Below are 15,065 nucleotides of genomic sequence, written 5' to 3' on the forward strand. Positions count from 1 at the left end.
TCAGAAATTGACAGATGTAAGCACACAAAGAATTCAGAAGAGTGCAGGACTCACGAACCGATTAACAAGGGAGGACAGAGTTCTCCAGTGAAACCCTGAAAAGACATTTTCACGCTCACGTAGACATGTAGAACATTTAGAAAAACTTAACCATTTACTAGTACAAATGACCACAGACCACAATCTCCAACTATAACAGCATTAGATTAAAAGTACAGTTAAAAGTAATCCAAGAGATACATACCTGGATATTGACAAATACTTCTAGACAACTCATGGTTGAAAACAGAAATATTGAAAATAGGATAATACTTAAAACTGAGCCAATACAACTAACCCTTCAAAATCTAGAGCAGCAATTAGAGGTTTCCAGCACAGATGAGACAAGAACAAAAACTGATGGGTAAGAAAGAACTCAACTCGGGAAGGCAGGAGAGTCACCGCGGGGAAGGCTGAACAAATGCCCGTGTGGCTGTGGTGGACAGGACCGACAGGGATGAAGGCCCTGTGACTGCGAGCAGCCCGCCGGGCATGTGCACGCGGGACGGCCGTCTCCCTCCTCCTCCCGAGGCGGCAGCGTCCAGGTGAGGCGAGCACAGCCGTGCAGCTCCCCAAAGCAGACGGCACTCGAGTGCAGGCGCCTGGAGGGCCCAGACACTGGACAGCAGCCCCACAGACAAGCGGCCCCCATGGCACGCGCACGCCTCTCCCGGAACAAGACACTGGGCGAGCCACGTCTCACTCACTGGCGTGTCTGCCCTTAGCACCTTCACCCAGAACAGAACCGACCGTCTGCACGGGGCCTGGCAACAGCAGGAGACTCTGGGAAGGTGAGGAGGTGGCAAGGAGACGGTGAGGGACAGTGGTGACACGCTGTCCTCTCATGAGCCTTCCGAAGCTCACCATGTATCCCGGAGCACTCACTACCCAGATGCATGCTGCCCGTGCACGCGTGCGCCCCCCCCCCCCCATGAGCAGTGACTCAGCAAGCAGACAGAGTGAAAGGAGAGATTTTAAAAACTAAAAAGCTCACTGGTGGGGCTCAGTGGGTTGGGCGTCATCCTGCAAACTGAAGGGACTCTGGTTCGGTTCCAGGTCAGAGCACAGGCCTGGGCTGTGGGCCAGGTCCCTGGGTCGCGTGTGGCATGTGAGAGGCAACTAACGGATGGATGTTTCTCTCCCTCTCTTTCTCCCTCCCTTCCCCTGTAAGATAAGTAAGTAAAGTCTTTTTTTAAAAATTGACAGCCTTCTAGCAAGACTGGTTAAAATAGGGGGGAGAAAAGCAGAAATGTGAGGAATTCAGAGCTATATCTACAGATGCGGTAGAACTAAAGAGCCGTCCACACACAACTGTGCACCAGTAACTCTGACAACTTCTAAGAACACAGTTTACCAAAACTGACTTGAAGAGAAATGGAAATTAAAAAAATTAAACCAGAAGTTCACATTTTGCCCAGAGGAGAGTGAAGGCGGGAGGTGTGGAAGCGGATAGCTTGGGGGCATCTGTGTTCTCCTGGGCACAAGCCAAGACCTGAGGAAAGAAAAGATCCATGACACATAAGAAGACAAGAATAACCAAGCCACAAAGCCCTGGAGGGAATGGAAAGGGATGGGCACCTGGAAGCCCCAGCAAGAAAGGCCTCCCTCAGCCATGGGGGCAAGAGGTGAGTGAGCAAGGGCCTGGGGTCAGCTCCAGCTCTGCCCTGAGTGGGGAGGTCAGCAGCAGAGCAGGGCAGAGGGTGTGGCAGGTGGGGGGGAGGGGGAGGGAAGACAGAAGGAAAGGCTCCCGCCCTCCTGGGGCGAGGTTAACTGGCCGGAGCAACAGCCCAGACAGAACGCAACCCCACGCCCATCGGCTCCACTGTGCGCTCCCCAGCGCGGAGCCCTACGCCAGGTCACGGGGTCTGCGACACTCTGCTGAAGGAAAGACAGGGGCCCCGCTTCAGGTCGGTGGTGGTAGGGAGAGCATGCTGCCCACAAAAGTGACCCGGTGAGCTTGTGTGGGAGTGCTGGGTACACAGCTGTGTACCTGCCCAAACTCACTGACCTGCGTGCACTTCAAAAGGGTGAATTTTACCACGTGTAAATCATATCTCACCTTCTTAAAAACAAGGTCAGCCCTGACTGGTGTGACTCAGTGGGTTGGGCATTGTCTTGCAAACCTCAAACCAAAAGGTCGCCGGTTCGATTCCCAACCAGGGCACATGCCTGGGTTGCAGGCTGGGTCCCCAGTGGGGGCACGAAAGACAACCACACATTGATGTTTCTCTCCCTTTCTCTTTCCCTTCCCCCCAACTCTGAAGATAAATAAATAAAATCTTCTTTTAAAAAGGTTTAAAGTAATTTAAAAAATAATAGTAATTAAAAGGCCAGCAATTTTAACAAGCTTGAACAAAGAGACCAACTTTACGAGAGTATTAGAAGGGGGCCAAAGTCCACACACATAGGCCGACCGGATGCCTCTGTGGTCCCTGAGGCCACCGCTGCTGACAGGAGGGAGGACAGACTGGCAGTCAGGAAGCGGGACTCCCTGCACAGCAAGACGAATATGAGAAACCGCAGGTACTTCCAGCTGCCTCCCAAACCGGGATGAAAACAGCAACCCTCCCCCGAAGGTGCAGCGCGGCTGACACAGGAGCAGGGCTGGGAACAGGAAGAAAAGGCGGCCCAGTTTCAGAAGCAGGAAGAATGCTCAGCTAGGGAGCAGACTTAAGAACTGCACTTGAAAAAGTGATCAGGGAACAAACTAGTGTCCGGGATACTAAACTGTCTTCCATTAAAAACCGAGAAAACCCCAGCTGAGTGGCTCGGTTGGTGTGGGAGCGTCGTCTCAACCACCAAAAGCGGCCGATTCAATTCCCAGTCAGGGCACACACCTAAGTTGTGGGTTCAATCCACGGGTCGGGGCGCAGACGGGAGGCAACTGATCAATGTTTCTCTCTCACATCATGTCTCTCTCTCCCCCACTTCCTCTCGTTCTCTAAAATCAATAAAAGCATATTCTCAGGTGAGGATTAAAAAAAACAAAAAACAACAAACGGGGCAAAGGCCAAACACTAAGCGCACACAGACAGGAAACAAAGTAAAATGGTGAAAGCAAAAGGTCCGAGGCTGAAGCACTGGAGTCCGCCTCCCCACCTTCCTAACGGAGGGCTCCCTGGTCCAGTAGTCCCTAGTCCGTCCCCTCGCCCGCGTCCTCACTAATGCAAATACTGTGGGTCCCTAAAACACGCCGAGCTCAGCACCGTCCTTGGTGAAGAGAAGCTACACAGGAACGGCCGCCCTCAGGGAGCGTGCCCACCAGTGGAGGGGAAGCAGCAGTCAGAAAGAGGGGCCACGGGGAATGGAGCGGGACACGGCCACGTCGGGGGAGGCCGGGAGGGTCCATTTCAGTTTTGAGGTTCAGCCATACAGCACTACTATAGAGTATGGGTGCTGCTTTCCCCAAAGGAAACCCCACAACAGAAGTCACTGGCTCAGTGCCTAGCAGACTCACACTGTAGCAGCAGAACACTGGCCAGACCGCCTGGGGCGCTGATGCACGACAAGGCGCTGAGGAGCGAGGAGCCCTACAGGAGCCCTAGACTGCGGGGCCTCCTATGGCCACGAAAGCCAGTGTCTTCTAGAGCCTACAGAGCCCACCGGAAAGCTCTCAGAGCCCAGCCCGCAGAGCCATACTCTGGGCCAAAAAGCAGACTAAGGGTGTGGCCTTCCACACAAGCCTGAGCCTTAAGAAAGCCCCCACTCAGCTGAGACATGAAATCAAGGTAAAAAGGCAAAAACCCTGACTTGGGAACTGCATCTGGGAAAGAATTTCAGGTGAGTTACCAGTACGCAGAATTGTCTAAAACTAAACACCTGAGAAGCCAGTTCAGCTTTTTAAAACAAACTGTTTCACCACAGACCAGACTAACTGTTTCAATCCCGAGACCAGACTAAAAAGCACAGCCTTTGGGCCCCCAAGCTTGCTGCCCGAGTTATCTAACCGTGGAGAGCGGGTCCCCTAGTCAGGGGTGCCCACCCTTTTGGTGTCTCTGGGCCACCCTGGAGGAAGAAGAGCTATCTTGGGCCACATGTTAAATACACTGTGACACATAATCACACACACAAAAATCTTATAATGTTTTAAGTAAATTCAAAGTTTTGTGTTGGGTCTCATTCACAGCCATCCTGAGCCACGTGTGGTCCACAGGCCGAAGGCTGGACGCCCCCGAGGCCTATGCCCTCCTGCAGGTGTAACAGGGAAGACGAAGAGGAAGGCCCAGCAGCAGGAGAGTGGAGCAGGGACCAGAAGCAGGCACAGGAGGAAGGTATTCCCGGAAAGCAGACCCAGGTCAACCGTCTCACTGCCCACTAGGCCTTGTAACCCACGGGCCCAGGACGCCAGGGAGCGCGTGAGCTCTGCAGGGCACTCACCGCTGGCTGGTCCAGGCCGCCATGCCTCTCCTCCTTCTCCACAGTCCGCCGGCAGTCCGGGCACACCCAGAGCGGCAGGTGCAGCACGCTGTTGCCCTTGGGAGCCATAGAAAGGGCCAATTTGCTCGCAGTCTTCATCCCGCTCTCCAGGAATGAAGAGTCTTTCCGCTCGCTTCGGCACAGGAGACAGTAATCCCCGGCGGGGTAGGGTGGAGCTCTATGATTCACGCCAAAGTTAAAAGGAGTCTGGAATAAAATAAAAAGATAAAATTTCTATTTTCAAAACATGATCTACAAAAGCAAGGTCATTAAAAATATTACATGTAGTTCTAAAATTACAATGTGCATGTGTATTTATAAAAAGAAACAGCAAGTAGGGAAACTGCTGAATAAAACTGTACCTAGTGTCTAGAAACTCACCATACTTCAAATAAAATAATAATACCATAAAGAGCACCGCAGTAGGAGCTAGAAACTGCCCCACGAACCCTTCACCCAAACTTCTGTATAACTCCTACAGGTGGGAAGTGTCAGCCACAATGTTCAGACCAAGAAAGCACCAGAATGCTTTACCATCGACCAAGTTCAAAGCCATCTCCCAGGTATGTCTGCACATGTGCTCGGGTGCCAGGCGGCGCCCCACCAAGGTGGGCTGTCCAAGCTACATAGCAGGAGCCCGCTGGTGGCCACTCACCCGAGGCCCAGCCTCCCTTCCAGCTCGCAGCAGTCACACTGCACTGCTCCCGAGCCACCCAACTGCAATGTCCGATTTCTCCGGAAGGTCTTAAATTACAGGGCAAGGGCAGGGGCTTCCAAGGTAGGAGGAAGAAGCAAGATTACTCCCCTTGTTCCTCTCCAGAAGAGTATCAGCCACCCCAACAGCAATGTGAAATCAGCCTTAGAAACACTCGACAGGCTCCCAGGCGAAAAACAGGCGTAATGTCACAAGGACAACAGAGGCCAAGATTTCAGCCCAAATCAGAGTGAGCCCAGGGTGAGTCATCTGCACCTTAGAGGAGCCACCCTGTAAATCCTAAAGAGAAGTTCGGGAGAGGCACACCTGGGAGACAGCTGCGCAGGGAAGCCAGGTGTGGCCTTCCAGAGACTGGGACACTCTGCCAAGGGTCCAAGCCACAGCACAGGTGGGACTAAGGTGACAGGACCCTGGGGCACAGACCTCTGGCCACATGAAGTGCCCACGTGGGAGGTGGCTCGGGGTTCCTTTGGCTGGAAGTCAAAGGTTTCATGTCTTCAGCTCCCCACCCCCGAGGTCCCTCCAAAGCCCACCTAACCACCCAGGCCTGCCCGGCTCTCCCTCGGCTCCTCCCTGTCCTCCTGTGCCAAGGCTCATGCACACCCATGGAAACTGGGCGTGCTGTGCTTGTGAAACCACAAGTGGGCATGGACTCAACGGAGCCCGACCCACAGCCAGCCCCACTCAAGCCCAGCACGGCCTGAGAGAATAAATGAACAAACCACAGTAGCGCTGGCACCAAAGGGGGACTTGCACGCAGACTTTTTACCTGCTTCAATAAACCAGTGATCAAAGCTGGCTGCACGTGGCACACCCACACGTGGCACACCCACAGGGTTCCAAGGGTTCAACCAAACCCAGCTCAGCAGCCACTTGAACAAATGTCTGAGGTGCCAGGGGACAGAACTGAGCCCTATCTCCTAGTGATATTCTAGAAGGCTCTGGACCACTCTGCAAACCACAGAACACCATGGAAGTCGCTGTGTTCTCTGTCCCAACAGACTGGAGAAGTCTAAATTATGACCATTTCAAACAGCATGCTGACTTAACCCTTGGCAAAGCCACCTCTTGTCCCTAGTCCAGGAGCGCAGCCCCTACCAACTGCAGGGCAGCCTGGCCTTCATCCCTTCCCAGGGCACCTGTTCACCCAGCAAAGGAGAAGCTGCCCTCCTAGGTTACAAAGGCCCCCAAGCCAGAAATCATAAGAGCCAGTCCAGCTACCATGCATCTGTCTGTCCATCCGTCATCTGTCAGTATTTTCGGGCCCAGGCAGACCCCCATCCTGGGGCACTAACATCCTTGTCAAAGACTAAGACCATGAATAAGACAGGTAAGTAAACAATGCAGCGCATCAGACCATGGTAACAGAAGGAAGCAAACGCAGAACAGGAAAAACTGCTGGGGCTGGGGCTGGTGCCCGCCAGGAAGGCCAGTGAGGGTTCCTCCAGGAGACACCTGGACCCGGGAAGCCACACAGGGCTGCAGGAGGGGCATTCCAGAGAGCAAGCACAAAGGCCCTGGGGGCAGGAGGCCAGACAAGGCGGATGTGCAGTGAGCCAGGCGTGGCCTGGTCTCCCGTTCTAACAGGCTGATGGATCGTGTGCAGAGGAGAGGTGAGATAAGACGGGGGAGGGGGGAGCAAGAACAGGGAGGAGCCATCTGCACCTTAGGAGGGAGGTGGCTATGTGGTCTCCATGACGGGAGAGCTGACACGACCTAGGGAACCAGAGGTCGAGGGTGAGGAGGAGTTAGACTGGGCATGTGGAAGGCTCTGAGATGGGAGGACCTCCCCCAAAGGTATCTGAAACCCACCAGATGCCAGGCCTACTGAGAGGTCAGACAGCAGAATGCAATGGCGAGTCACAGGGAGGCCCTGCTGGTTCAAGGGACAGCAGACACATACACACAGACATGACCAGCTCCCGTCCAGGGGCACTCAGTCCCCTCCAGAAAGAAAAGAAAGTTGCCAAGGTGGGGAGTGGGGCCGCAAGAGGACATTGTGTGGCGAGAGCAACGCGAAAGACAGACAAGCAGCCGAGTGAGCATCTGGGAGGAGGCACTGGGAGCCCCAGAGCCATGGGCAGGACGGAGGCCGAGGCTGGGAGGTTTCTTGGAAGGGGACAGCACAGCCCAATCCTCTCCTTCAGAATAGCCTCTAGCACTGTACCAATGTGCATGAAGCTGCTCCAGGCAGTTCCAGGCACAGGTGGGAGGCATGAAAGAGCAGAGCAGGCAGATTCGGGGGTGTCCAAGGCAGAGCCACGGGACTTGCCGACGGACCCGAGGACGCGGCGAGGACGGGCCCAGCCGCCCAGGCACCAGGCGTGCTGACAACAGAGATGCCAGACACGGGGATAGGCTGGGGACACGCTGGGGACAGCCTGGGGCAGTGGCAAGAACCCAGGGTTTGCTCTGGGCACTGCGCGTATGAAGTGGGTGTTAAACATCCAAACAATATGGGGGATGTTTCTGAATGAGGCGCTCGGGAGCAGGATGCACTGGGGCCACCGGCAGGCGTGGGAAGCCACACAGCTAGACACGATCCTCCATGCAGACGGCAGACAATGTCCCGAGCAAAAGTCAATGCCTCTTGACGCTTGACCAACGAGCTCAAGGACGAAGCTGGTTCTCCACGGAGGTGAGACTCCACCCTCCACCCCTTTCTCAGACAGAGCAAGACGCTGCTGCCAAACACACAGGCGCATGCAACCCCTGACTACAATTCAAGTTCCCAACACCCGTGCCCCAGGCGGCTGCTCTGCTGTGACTGCACGTGAGGCACACACACACCCACTGATTCTGGTAAAAACACAGCTGTGCTCAAGGAGAACTGAGGTGCAAGAAGCTGGAAGTATCTGCGCTGTGCAATTTGAGTAATTTTACCATGCACACACCTGTGAAACCATCACACTAATCAAGATCATGAACACTACCATCACCCCCAATCTGCTGGGGACCCTTTGTACCCTGTTCCTGCTCCAGCCCAGCCCTAGTCACAAGCGACCACTGGACAGAATTCTGTCTCTAAGATTCACCTGCCCTTTCTGGAGCTCTGACGATTATGCATGGTGTCATACAATGCACTGTCTCCTGTCTCGCCTCTTCCGCGGACCATCACTCATTACCTGGAGGTGACACCCATGTACGTGTGCATCAGGAGCGTGTTCCTTTGGGTCACCGAGTAACACTGCACAGTGTGGGTGAGCCACACCTCACGCACGCATTCTTCCACTGGGAGACACCCCGTTGCCTCCAGCCTGGGTCCATCGCAGAGACAGCTGCCACGCCCGGGCACGCACAACCCCTGGGGTGGGCGTGGGTTTTGACGCTTTCACACAAATGCCAAGGAATAGAATGATGAGCCATGTGGCAGGTGCCTGTCTAACTTGAAAGAAACGTGGGACCTTCTCCCCAAGAGCACTGTCGGGGGGCTACAGTACACCACGCCTCCCCGCATGCAGTGCAGCGTGTCAGCGGGAGCCACTGTGACGCCTGTGTGGTGGCTGTCTCACTGCGGCTCTCCCTGACGACTAGTGATTGTGGACACAGGCTTCTACAGTATCCACTTAGCCCTTCGGCCTGGCTCAGGTTATCGATTTTACTAACCTTCAAAGAATTAGCTTTTGCTTCCATGGAGTTTCCATATTTAAAATAGGTTTTCATTAATGTTTGCTTTTATGTTATTTCCTTTCTTTGGATGTGTATAACTGACTTTTTGATCTACTTTCTTAATGTGGAAGCAGAGGTCACCAACCCCTTTCTCTTGCATAAAGAGATGGTTAGTGCTATAAATCTCCCTTTAAGTACTGCTTTGGCTGCATTTCACAAATTTTGATATGTTGTGTTTTCATTCTCATTCAGTTCAATTTTTTTTTTGACTTCTTTAGAAAAAGATTTTATTTACTTAGTTTTAGAGAGAGGGGAAGGAGGGAGACAGAGATGGAGAGAAACATCAATGTGTGGTTGCCTCTCACATGCCCCCACTTGGGGACCCGGCCTACAAGCCAGGCATGTGCCCTGACTGGGAACTGAACTGGCCACCTTTTGGTTCACAGGCCAGTGCTCAATCCACTGGGCCACACCAGCCAGGGCTCAACATTTTTTCTGATTTCCCTTTTCATTTGTTCGACTTATGGGTTGTTTAAAGTATGGTTTAGGCCCTGGCTTGTGCATGAGAGGCAACCACACATTGGTGTTTCTCTCCCTCTCCCCCCTTCCCTTCCCCTCTGTCTAAAATAAATAAATAAAAATCTTTTTTTAAAGATTTTAAAGCCCTGGCTGGTGTAGCTCAATGGACTGAGCACGGACTGAGAACCAAAGGGTCGCCAGTTCGATTCCTGGTCAGGGCACATGCCTGGGTTGCGGGCCAGGTCCCCAGTGGGGGCCATGTGAGAGGCAACCACACATTGATGATTCTCTCCCTCTCTTTCTCCCTCCCTTCCCCTCTCTCTAAAAATAAATAAACAAAATCTTTAAAAAAAAGATTTTTAAATAAAATAAATAAAACAGTATGTATTTCTACACTAAGCTTTCTTCCAAAATGTTGACATGTCTCCCAAGAATGGCAACACTGATGCTGATAAATTCTTTCCAGCTGTCTCTAACCCGGGGCCTAGGCCAAGGAGCAATGCAAATATGGGGGGTGGGGAGTGTTGTGTAAGGTTAAGACCTATTACCCAAATAACTCTTCGGTAACCAGAATTAAGTGATGCATTAACGTCGCTGCTGACTTTTATGTGCCTGTAATATTTAACATTCCTCTGCTCCAAATGAATTTAAGGCAGCTGAGATGTAAGCATTAACACTAGAAAAGAGATTACAGCTCGTTCATGTTAGGGAGCTGTAAGAGGCCCCACAGCCCTGGGAAGGAGGCCCCGCCCTTTGCCTTTTCTTACACTTTGCTCCCCATTACCATTGGTAGCACACAGCTCCTTGAAGTCAGTCTGGGGCTCTAACCTCTATGGCACAGCTGCCTGATCCACACCTCTCCAAGGTGTCCCAAGGCACTTCACAGTCGCTGTGTCCAAAGCTGCACTGATGTGCCGCGGCCCCCATGGCAGCGGTACAGGGAGCGCCCACCTGCCCCAGGGAAGGAGGTCCCCGCCCCACTCCCCACCTCCCATGAGCAGAAGCTGAGGGACAGCCCACAGACCCCATCAGATGCCTGCCCCAGCCTGGACACCAGGTCTCTAAGTAAGTCTTTCAGAGCCTGTGTCACAGCCTGTCACTCTTCTGCTCAAAATCCTCCCAGGCTTCCATCTTGACACAGTGAGAGACAGCGCCGTAGGAGTGACAGATGAGGCCCCCCACGCCTGTGCAGGCACAGCCTGACAGCAGGCACTCAGCAGGCACTCGGGGGACGGACGCTCGGACAAACGTGACCCACACAGGGAACGGGCAGAGGTCCCCACGGAGCTGCCTGAAGAAGTGAGTGAAGCCCATGGTCCACACCACTGAGGGTCAAATGCACAGATACGGGTGAGAGTTCTTTAAAAAACACAGCTTCACACGCCCCCGACTCCACAGACCGGGCAGAGGAGGGCGAGTGCAGCAGGAAAGGGGAGGACGAGCCTAAGATGGAGTGGGGAGAGGGAAGAAGGAAAGGGGCCAGGCCTGACGCTGGGGCGTGCCCAGTGCAGACCTGGTCCTAAACAAGTGCCACCCCCAAAGGCAGGATGGGTCCCCCAGAGCCAGCCCTCTATACTGTCCCCTACCGCAGAAGGGACCATTTCTAAGTCAGACGCCACATGCAATCCCTCTCCCTCTCCCTCTCCCACATAGATTAAATGCGCGCCCCTGCCCGCCGCCGCCATCACTGTCCCCTCTTGCCTACACTGCAAGGGGCCTTCAGCCTGTCTCGCAGTGTCCACCCTTCGTCTGCAAACCATCCTCTCCCCCACAGCCAGGGCGGTCCACTCTGCTTCCCAAAAGCCCCACCCCACCAGCAAGGGTGAGGCCTCAGGTGGCGCTGCCCTGCTCCTCCTCCAAGCTCCAACTCCACACCCGGGCTGGGCTGGCATGCGGCTTCCCTCTCCCCAACACTCTCTCACTTTACACATCAGACGACAGGAGACTCTCTCTGGGCCACACGGCCAGTTCCTGGCAAGGCTGGAAAAATGCCCAGGTCCCCATCCCGGCCGTGCTGGGTGCCGTGAGGCCGCCTCCTCGGAGGACCCGGTTTCCATCAGGTGCACTGTGAGACTGCACTTAGGGGAAGAGGGTATCAGAAAGAAAGCTTGAGATGTGACTTTGGGCTGAACTTCTAGCTGAAGCTGAGCCTGTGCGATCTGTCCCAACGTCCTGACCGAGCCTTGGACGGCAGTCGGCAGTCGATGAACACTGCTGGGCCGGAACCTCGCCCACACAGGCCCGCAAAGCCCTCCTCCACTCAGAAGCCGCACTGGCGACCTCACGTCACACAAGACGCTCTACACAGAAGTGCACTGTCCTAACCAACGTGCGTCTCGTCTCTAGGCTTGCCTTCAAGGTGGCTCTCGTCAGGGACAGGGCCCCGGGTCCCCCGCCCCTGCCCTCCCCTTCATGCCTCAGGAGGGACCACACCCCCATGGGGCACACAGACAGCCCGTCACAGCATGGCCATGGCACGAGGCCTGGCGTAAAGACGTGATGGGGTCACCTCTGAGAAACTCGGGCCGAACACAAAGCAGAGCCGGCCAGAATCGGTCGAGGCTTCCCAGGAGGAAGAGCTGGGCTGTGGCAAGCAGACCCACCCAAGAGCAGCACCTATGGGGACAGTGGGCCAGCCAGACAGTGAGCCTCCCTTACAGAGGCTCAGAGAAGCCACCACTGCCAGAAGGAGAGGCAGGACAGGCAGGGAGCCCCAGCTGCCTGTGTGGGGCACTTCTCATCAATTAAGGTGGGCAGCCTTCTGTCCCTTAAAGTCGAATGACCCCTGACTCAATCTAAAGAACAAAGACCAGAAGGGGAGGGGAGGGGCAGGAAGGAGAAGAAGAGGCACAAAAGCTCCCAGACCAGGAGGGAGGGCTGAACACCAGCACACACCCCCACAGCCCAGCCCTGCCCTGGGAAGGCGTGCCCCGTGTCCTGCACGAGTGGTAATTCACCCACCACCCTCCGACGGCACACAGCCTGGTCTGCATGTGCCAAGGGCTGTCTCCTGTGTCACTGTGGGACTTCAGCCGTGAAAGGGAGAAGGGTTTCAGTTACTCCAGTCACGAGAGCAAGCCAGAGGACCCCTCACTTCTGTGTCACACACCGAAAGAGGGACAGATGAGGTGACTTAGAGTGATGCTCTTCTCCCCTAGTTCATGGCACACTCGGGAACAGTGTAAAATGCATGGAGGAAAAATGGAGATCCAGTTTATGTGGACGTCTTCCGAGCACATCAACAAAACTCTTCCCGAAGGAGGCTCACAGAGCTGCCTCTTCAGCTTGCCCCCACCCTACGCTCAGGCTGCAGGTGAAGAGGAGGGAGGTGCCTTATCCGAGGGAGGGAGCGCAGACCCACAGGCCCCCAGGACTCCAAACTCACTGCTGCCTGGCCGCCCAGACCCGCTGATCCTGAAGACCTGCCACAACTGCATTAGATATTCAAAGAACAAGATTGGAGGTCATACCTGAAGTTTCTGTTACTTAGAAACCTTAGGTGGAAACACCTCCACTGTCTGTGAGTCACCTGCCCCTGGGGACAAGGCCCCGCTTTCAGGAGCACCAGCAGGAGATGGAGTCCCATGGCACTCTCACAGCCACCTCAACATGCCAGCCCCCGCACGGTGAGGACAAATACACAAGTCCCAGGCCCACCCAGAAAGCTGGGGCTCAGACCAGATTCCAGTTAATATCTGGATCCCCTATCTTAATGCAATTTGCTAAAATAAAAACAGAGTCATAGGTCTTTGCACCTGCTGTCCCCTCCGTCTAGAACATTCCCACCCAGATGTCTCCTTTGCTCCCTCACCGCCTCTGGTCTCTGCTCCCCATCCCCCACTAACACTGCGGCACCAGGCCCACACACCCAACTTTCTCACGCACCATCCCGCCACTCCACCTGACGTCCGGTCCCTCCCGGCTTTACCCACTGATGTATGCTGAACGCTGAGAACTATCCTGGACGTGTAACAGGTGCTCTAAGTACAGGATGGACGCACCCGCAGCTTGGTGAAGGCCGATCTCAGGTGTGCCCAGACAATCTTCCCCTCAGCTCTGGACAGTAATTCAGGATGTCCACCTCCAGAAAAAACTGACAAACATTCCCTGGCAGGAGTGGTTCACTGGACTGAGTGCCGGACTGCGAACCGAGGGGTCGCTGGTTCGATCCCCAGTCAGGGCACATGCCTTGGTTGCAGGACAAGTCCCCAGTAGGAGGCATGTGAGAGGCAACCACACACTGATGTTTCTCTCCCTTTCTTTCTCCCACCCTTCCCCTCTCTCTAAAGATAAATAAGATCTTTTAAAGAAACTGACAGATAGCACTAAGCTCACACCTGCACAATTACATTTAAATATGACTGAATAACTACGTTTGGACTGCTTCTGTATTACTGCTAAAAAAAATCCAGTTTTTAGAAAGTTTTATTCCACCACTGACGGCAACAGAGTCCATCCCAGTCTCGCAAGCCCACGCACAGGTTCCCATCAGCTGGCTCTCTACCAGAGTCTGGATGAGTGAGCCCGAGAGTACCGAAACGACTTGTGTCTGGCATCTGGGACGGCCCAAAGGCCTAACCGGATCCAGCTATGCGCTTCTGTGCCACAGAAACGGGAAGAAAGAGATGTTAACTGGACCCCTCTCTACTGCAGAGTCGGAACTGAGCAAATCTGGAATGGACTTCATACGTTAGCACAACCGTCCTAAGCTCTAGGTTCGAACTCTCTAAATTGGCGCCCTTCCTCTTGCGCAGCAGTATCTCTCTTGCAGGCGTCCTTTTCCGCTGTGGTCGCCAACTCTGGCAGCAACACACCCGCCCTGTGGGAGCTGTGCCTAGAAGGTTCTACTACAGCTTGTAGTTCAGCGTGTTTGAACATCTGGACTGAATTGGCTGGACTCTGTCTAAACTCACAAAGTAGACAATTAATACTTCAAATGTGATACTGAAACTTTATTTAAAGATTTTATTTATTTATTTTTAGAGAGAGGGGAAGGGAGGGAGAAAAAGAGAGAGAGAGAGACACATTGATTGGTTGCCTCTCACACATCCCCAAATGGGGACCTGGCCCACAACCCAGACATGTGCCTTGACTGGGAATCCAACTGGCAACTTTTCAGTTCACAGGCTGGCGCTCAATCCACTGAGCCACACCTGCCAGGGCATCATGCTGAAATTTTTAAGCAACTGTCACAATTCTTGGGTAGTCTGGTGTCTTAGCTTTGCCCAAGTTCCAGCCTCACCAGAGTCCCAGCCCCACCACCTTTCCTCCAGCCCACAGGCCCACAAGGAGCCTGGGCGCTGCTGTGGCTGTGGGGCCTGAAGCTCTTCCTGGGCATCATCACAGCTGAAGAGGAAGGCCCAGCCTTCTGGGACCACCAGGCAGCCCAGGCCCTGAACAATGCCAAGAAGCTGCAGCCCACCCAGATGGCTGCCGAGAGCCTTCTCATCTCCTTGGGGACAGGACAGGGTTCCGCAATGACAGCAGCTCAAACCCTGAAGGAGCAGAACGGCAAGCTGGGACCTGAGACCCCTCCCCCCAGCCATGGGCCAGGTTCCGAACACGGCTCTGGCCGGGACTCGCAATGTGGCCAACATGAGGCAGACGGCGAGGCAGGCACGTCTTCCCTATGTGGGGTCGAGACCAAGCACCAGACCACTGGTGTGAGTGTGACAGCTGACTTAACCAGTACGACACAACCGTGGCAGCGAGTCACCTCTACCACGGTCAGGGCGGTCACGGGGGCGATCACAACAAGGGTGCGACC

At 54.4% G+C, this 15,065-nt stretch overlaps 1 protein-coding gene across 3 annotated transcripts in view; it reads right to left on the minus strand.

Annotated features, from left to right (window-relative positions):
* The window catches only part of FAM193A (family with sequence similarity 193 member A), a 109,284-nt gene that overhangs the window by 71,373 nt on the left and 22,846 nt on the right, over window positions 1–15,065 (minus strand). For 2 of the 3 annotated variants that reach the window (XM_053923581.2, XM_053923580.2), the window contains exon 2: window positions 4,417–4,662. In XM_053923581.2, coding sequence (XP_053779556.1) covers window positions 4,417–4,662 — 246 coding nt within the window. Of the gene's footprint in view, window positions 1–4,416; window positions 4,663–15,065 lie in introns of those variants that run through there. The other variant, XM_053923582.2, reaches the window with a different exon arrangement.

This window comes from Desmodus rotundus, chromosome 4, assembly GCF_022682495.2.
Source record: "Desmodus rotundus isolate HL8 chromosome 4, HLdesRot8A.1, whole genome shotgun sequence".
Taxonomy (NCBI): Eukaryota; Metazoa; Chordata; class Mammalia; order Chiroptera; family Phyllostomidae; genus Desmodus; species Desmodus rotundus.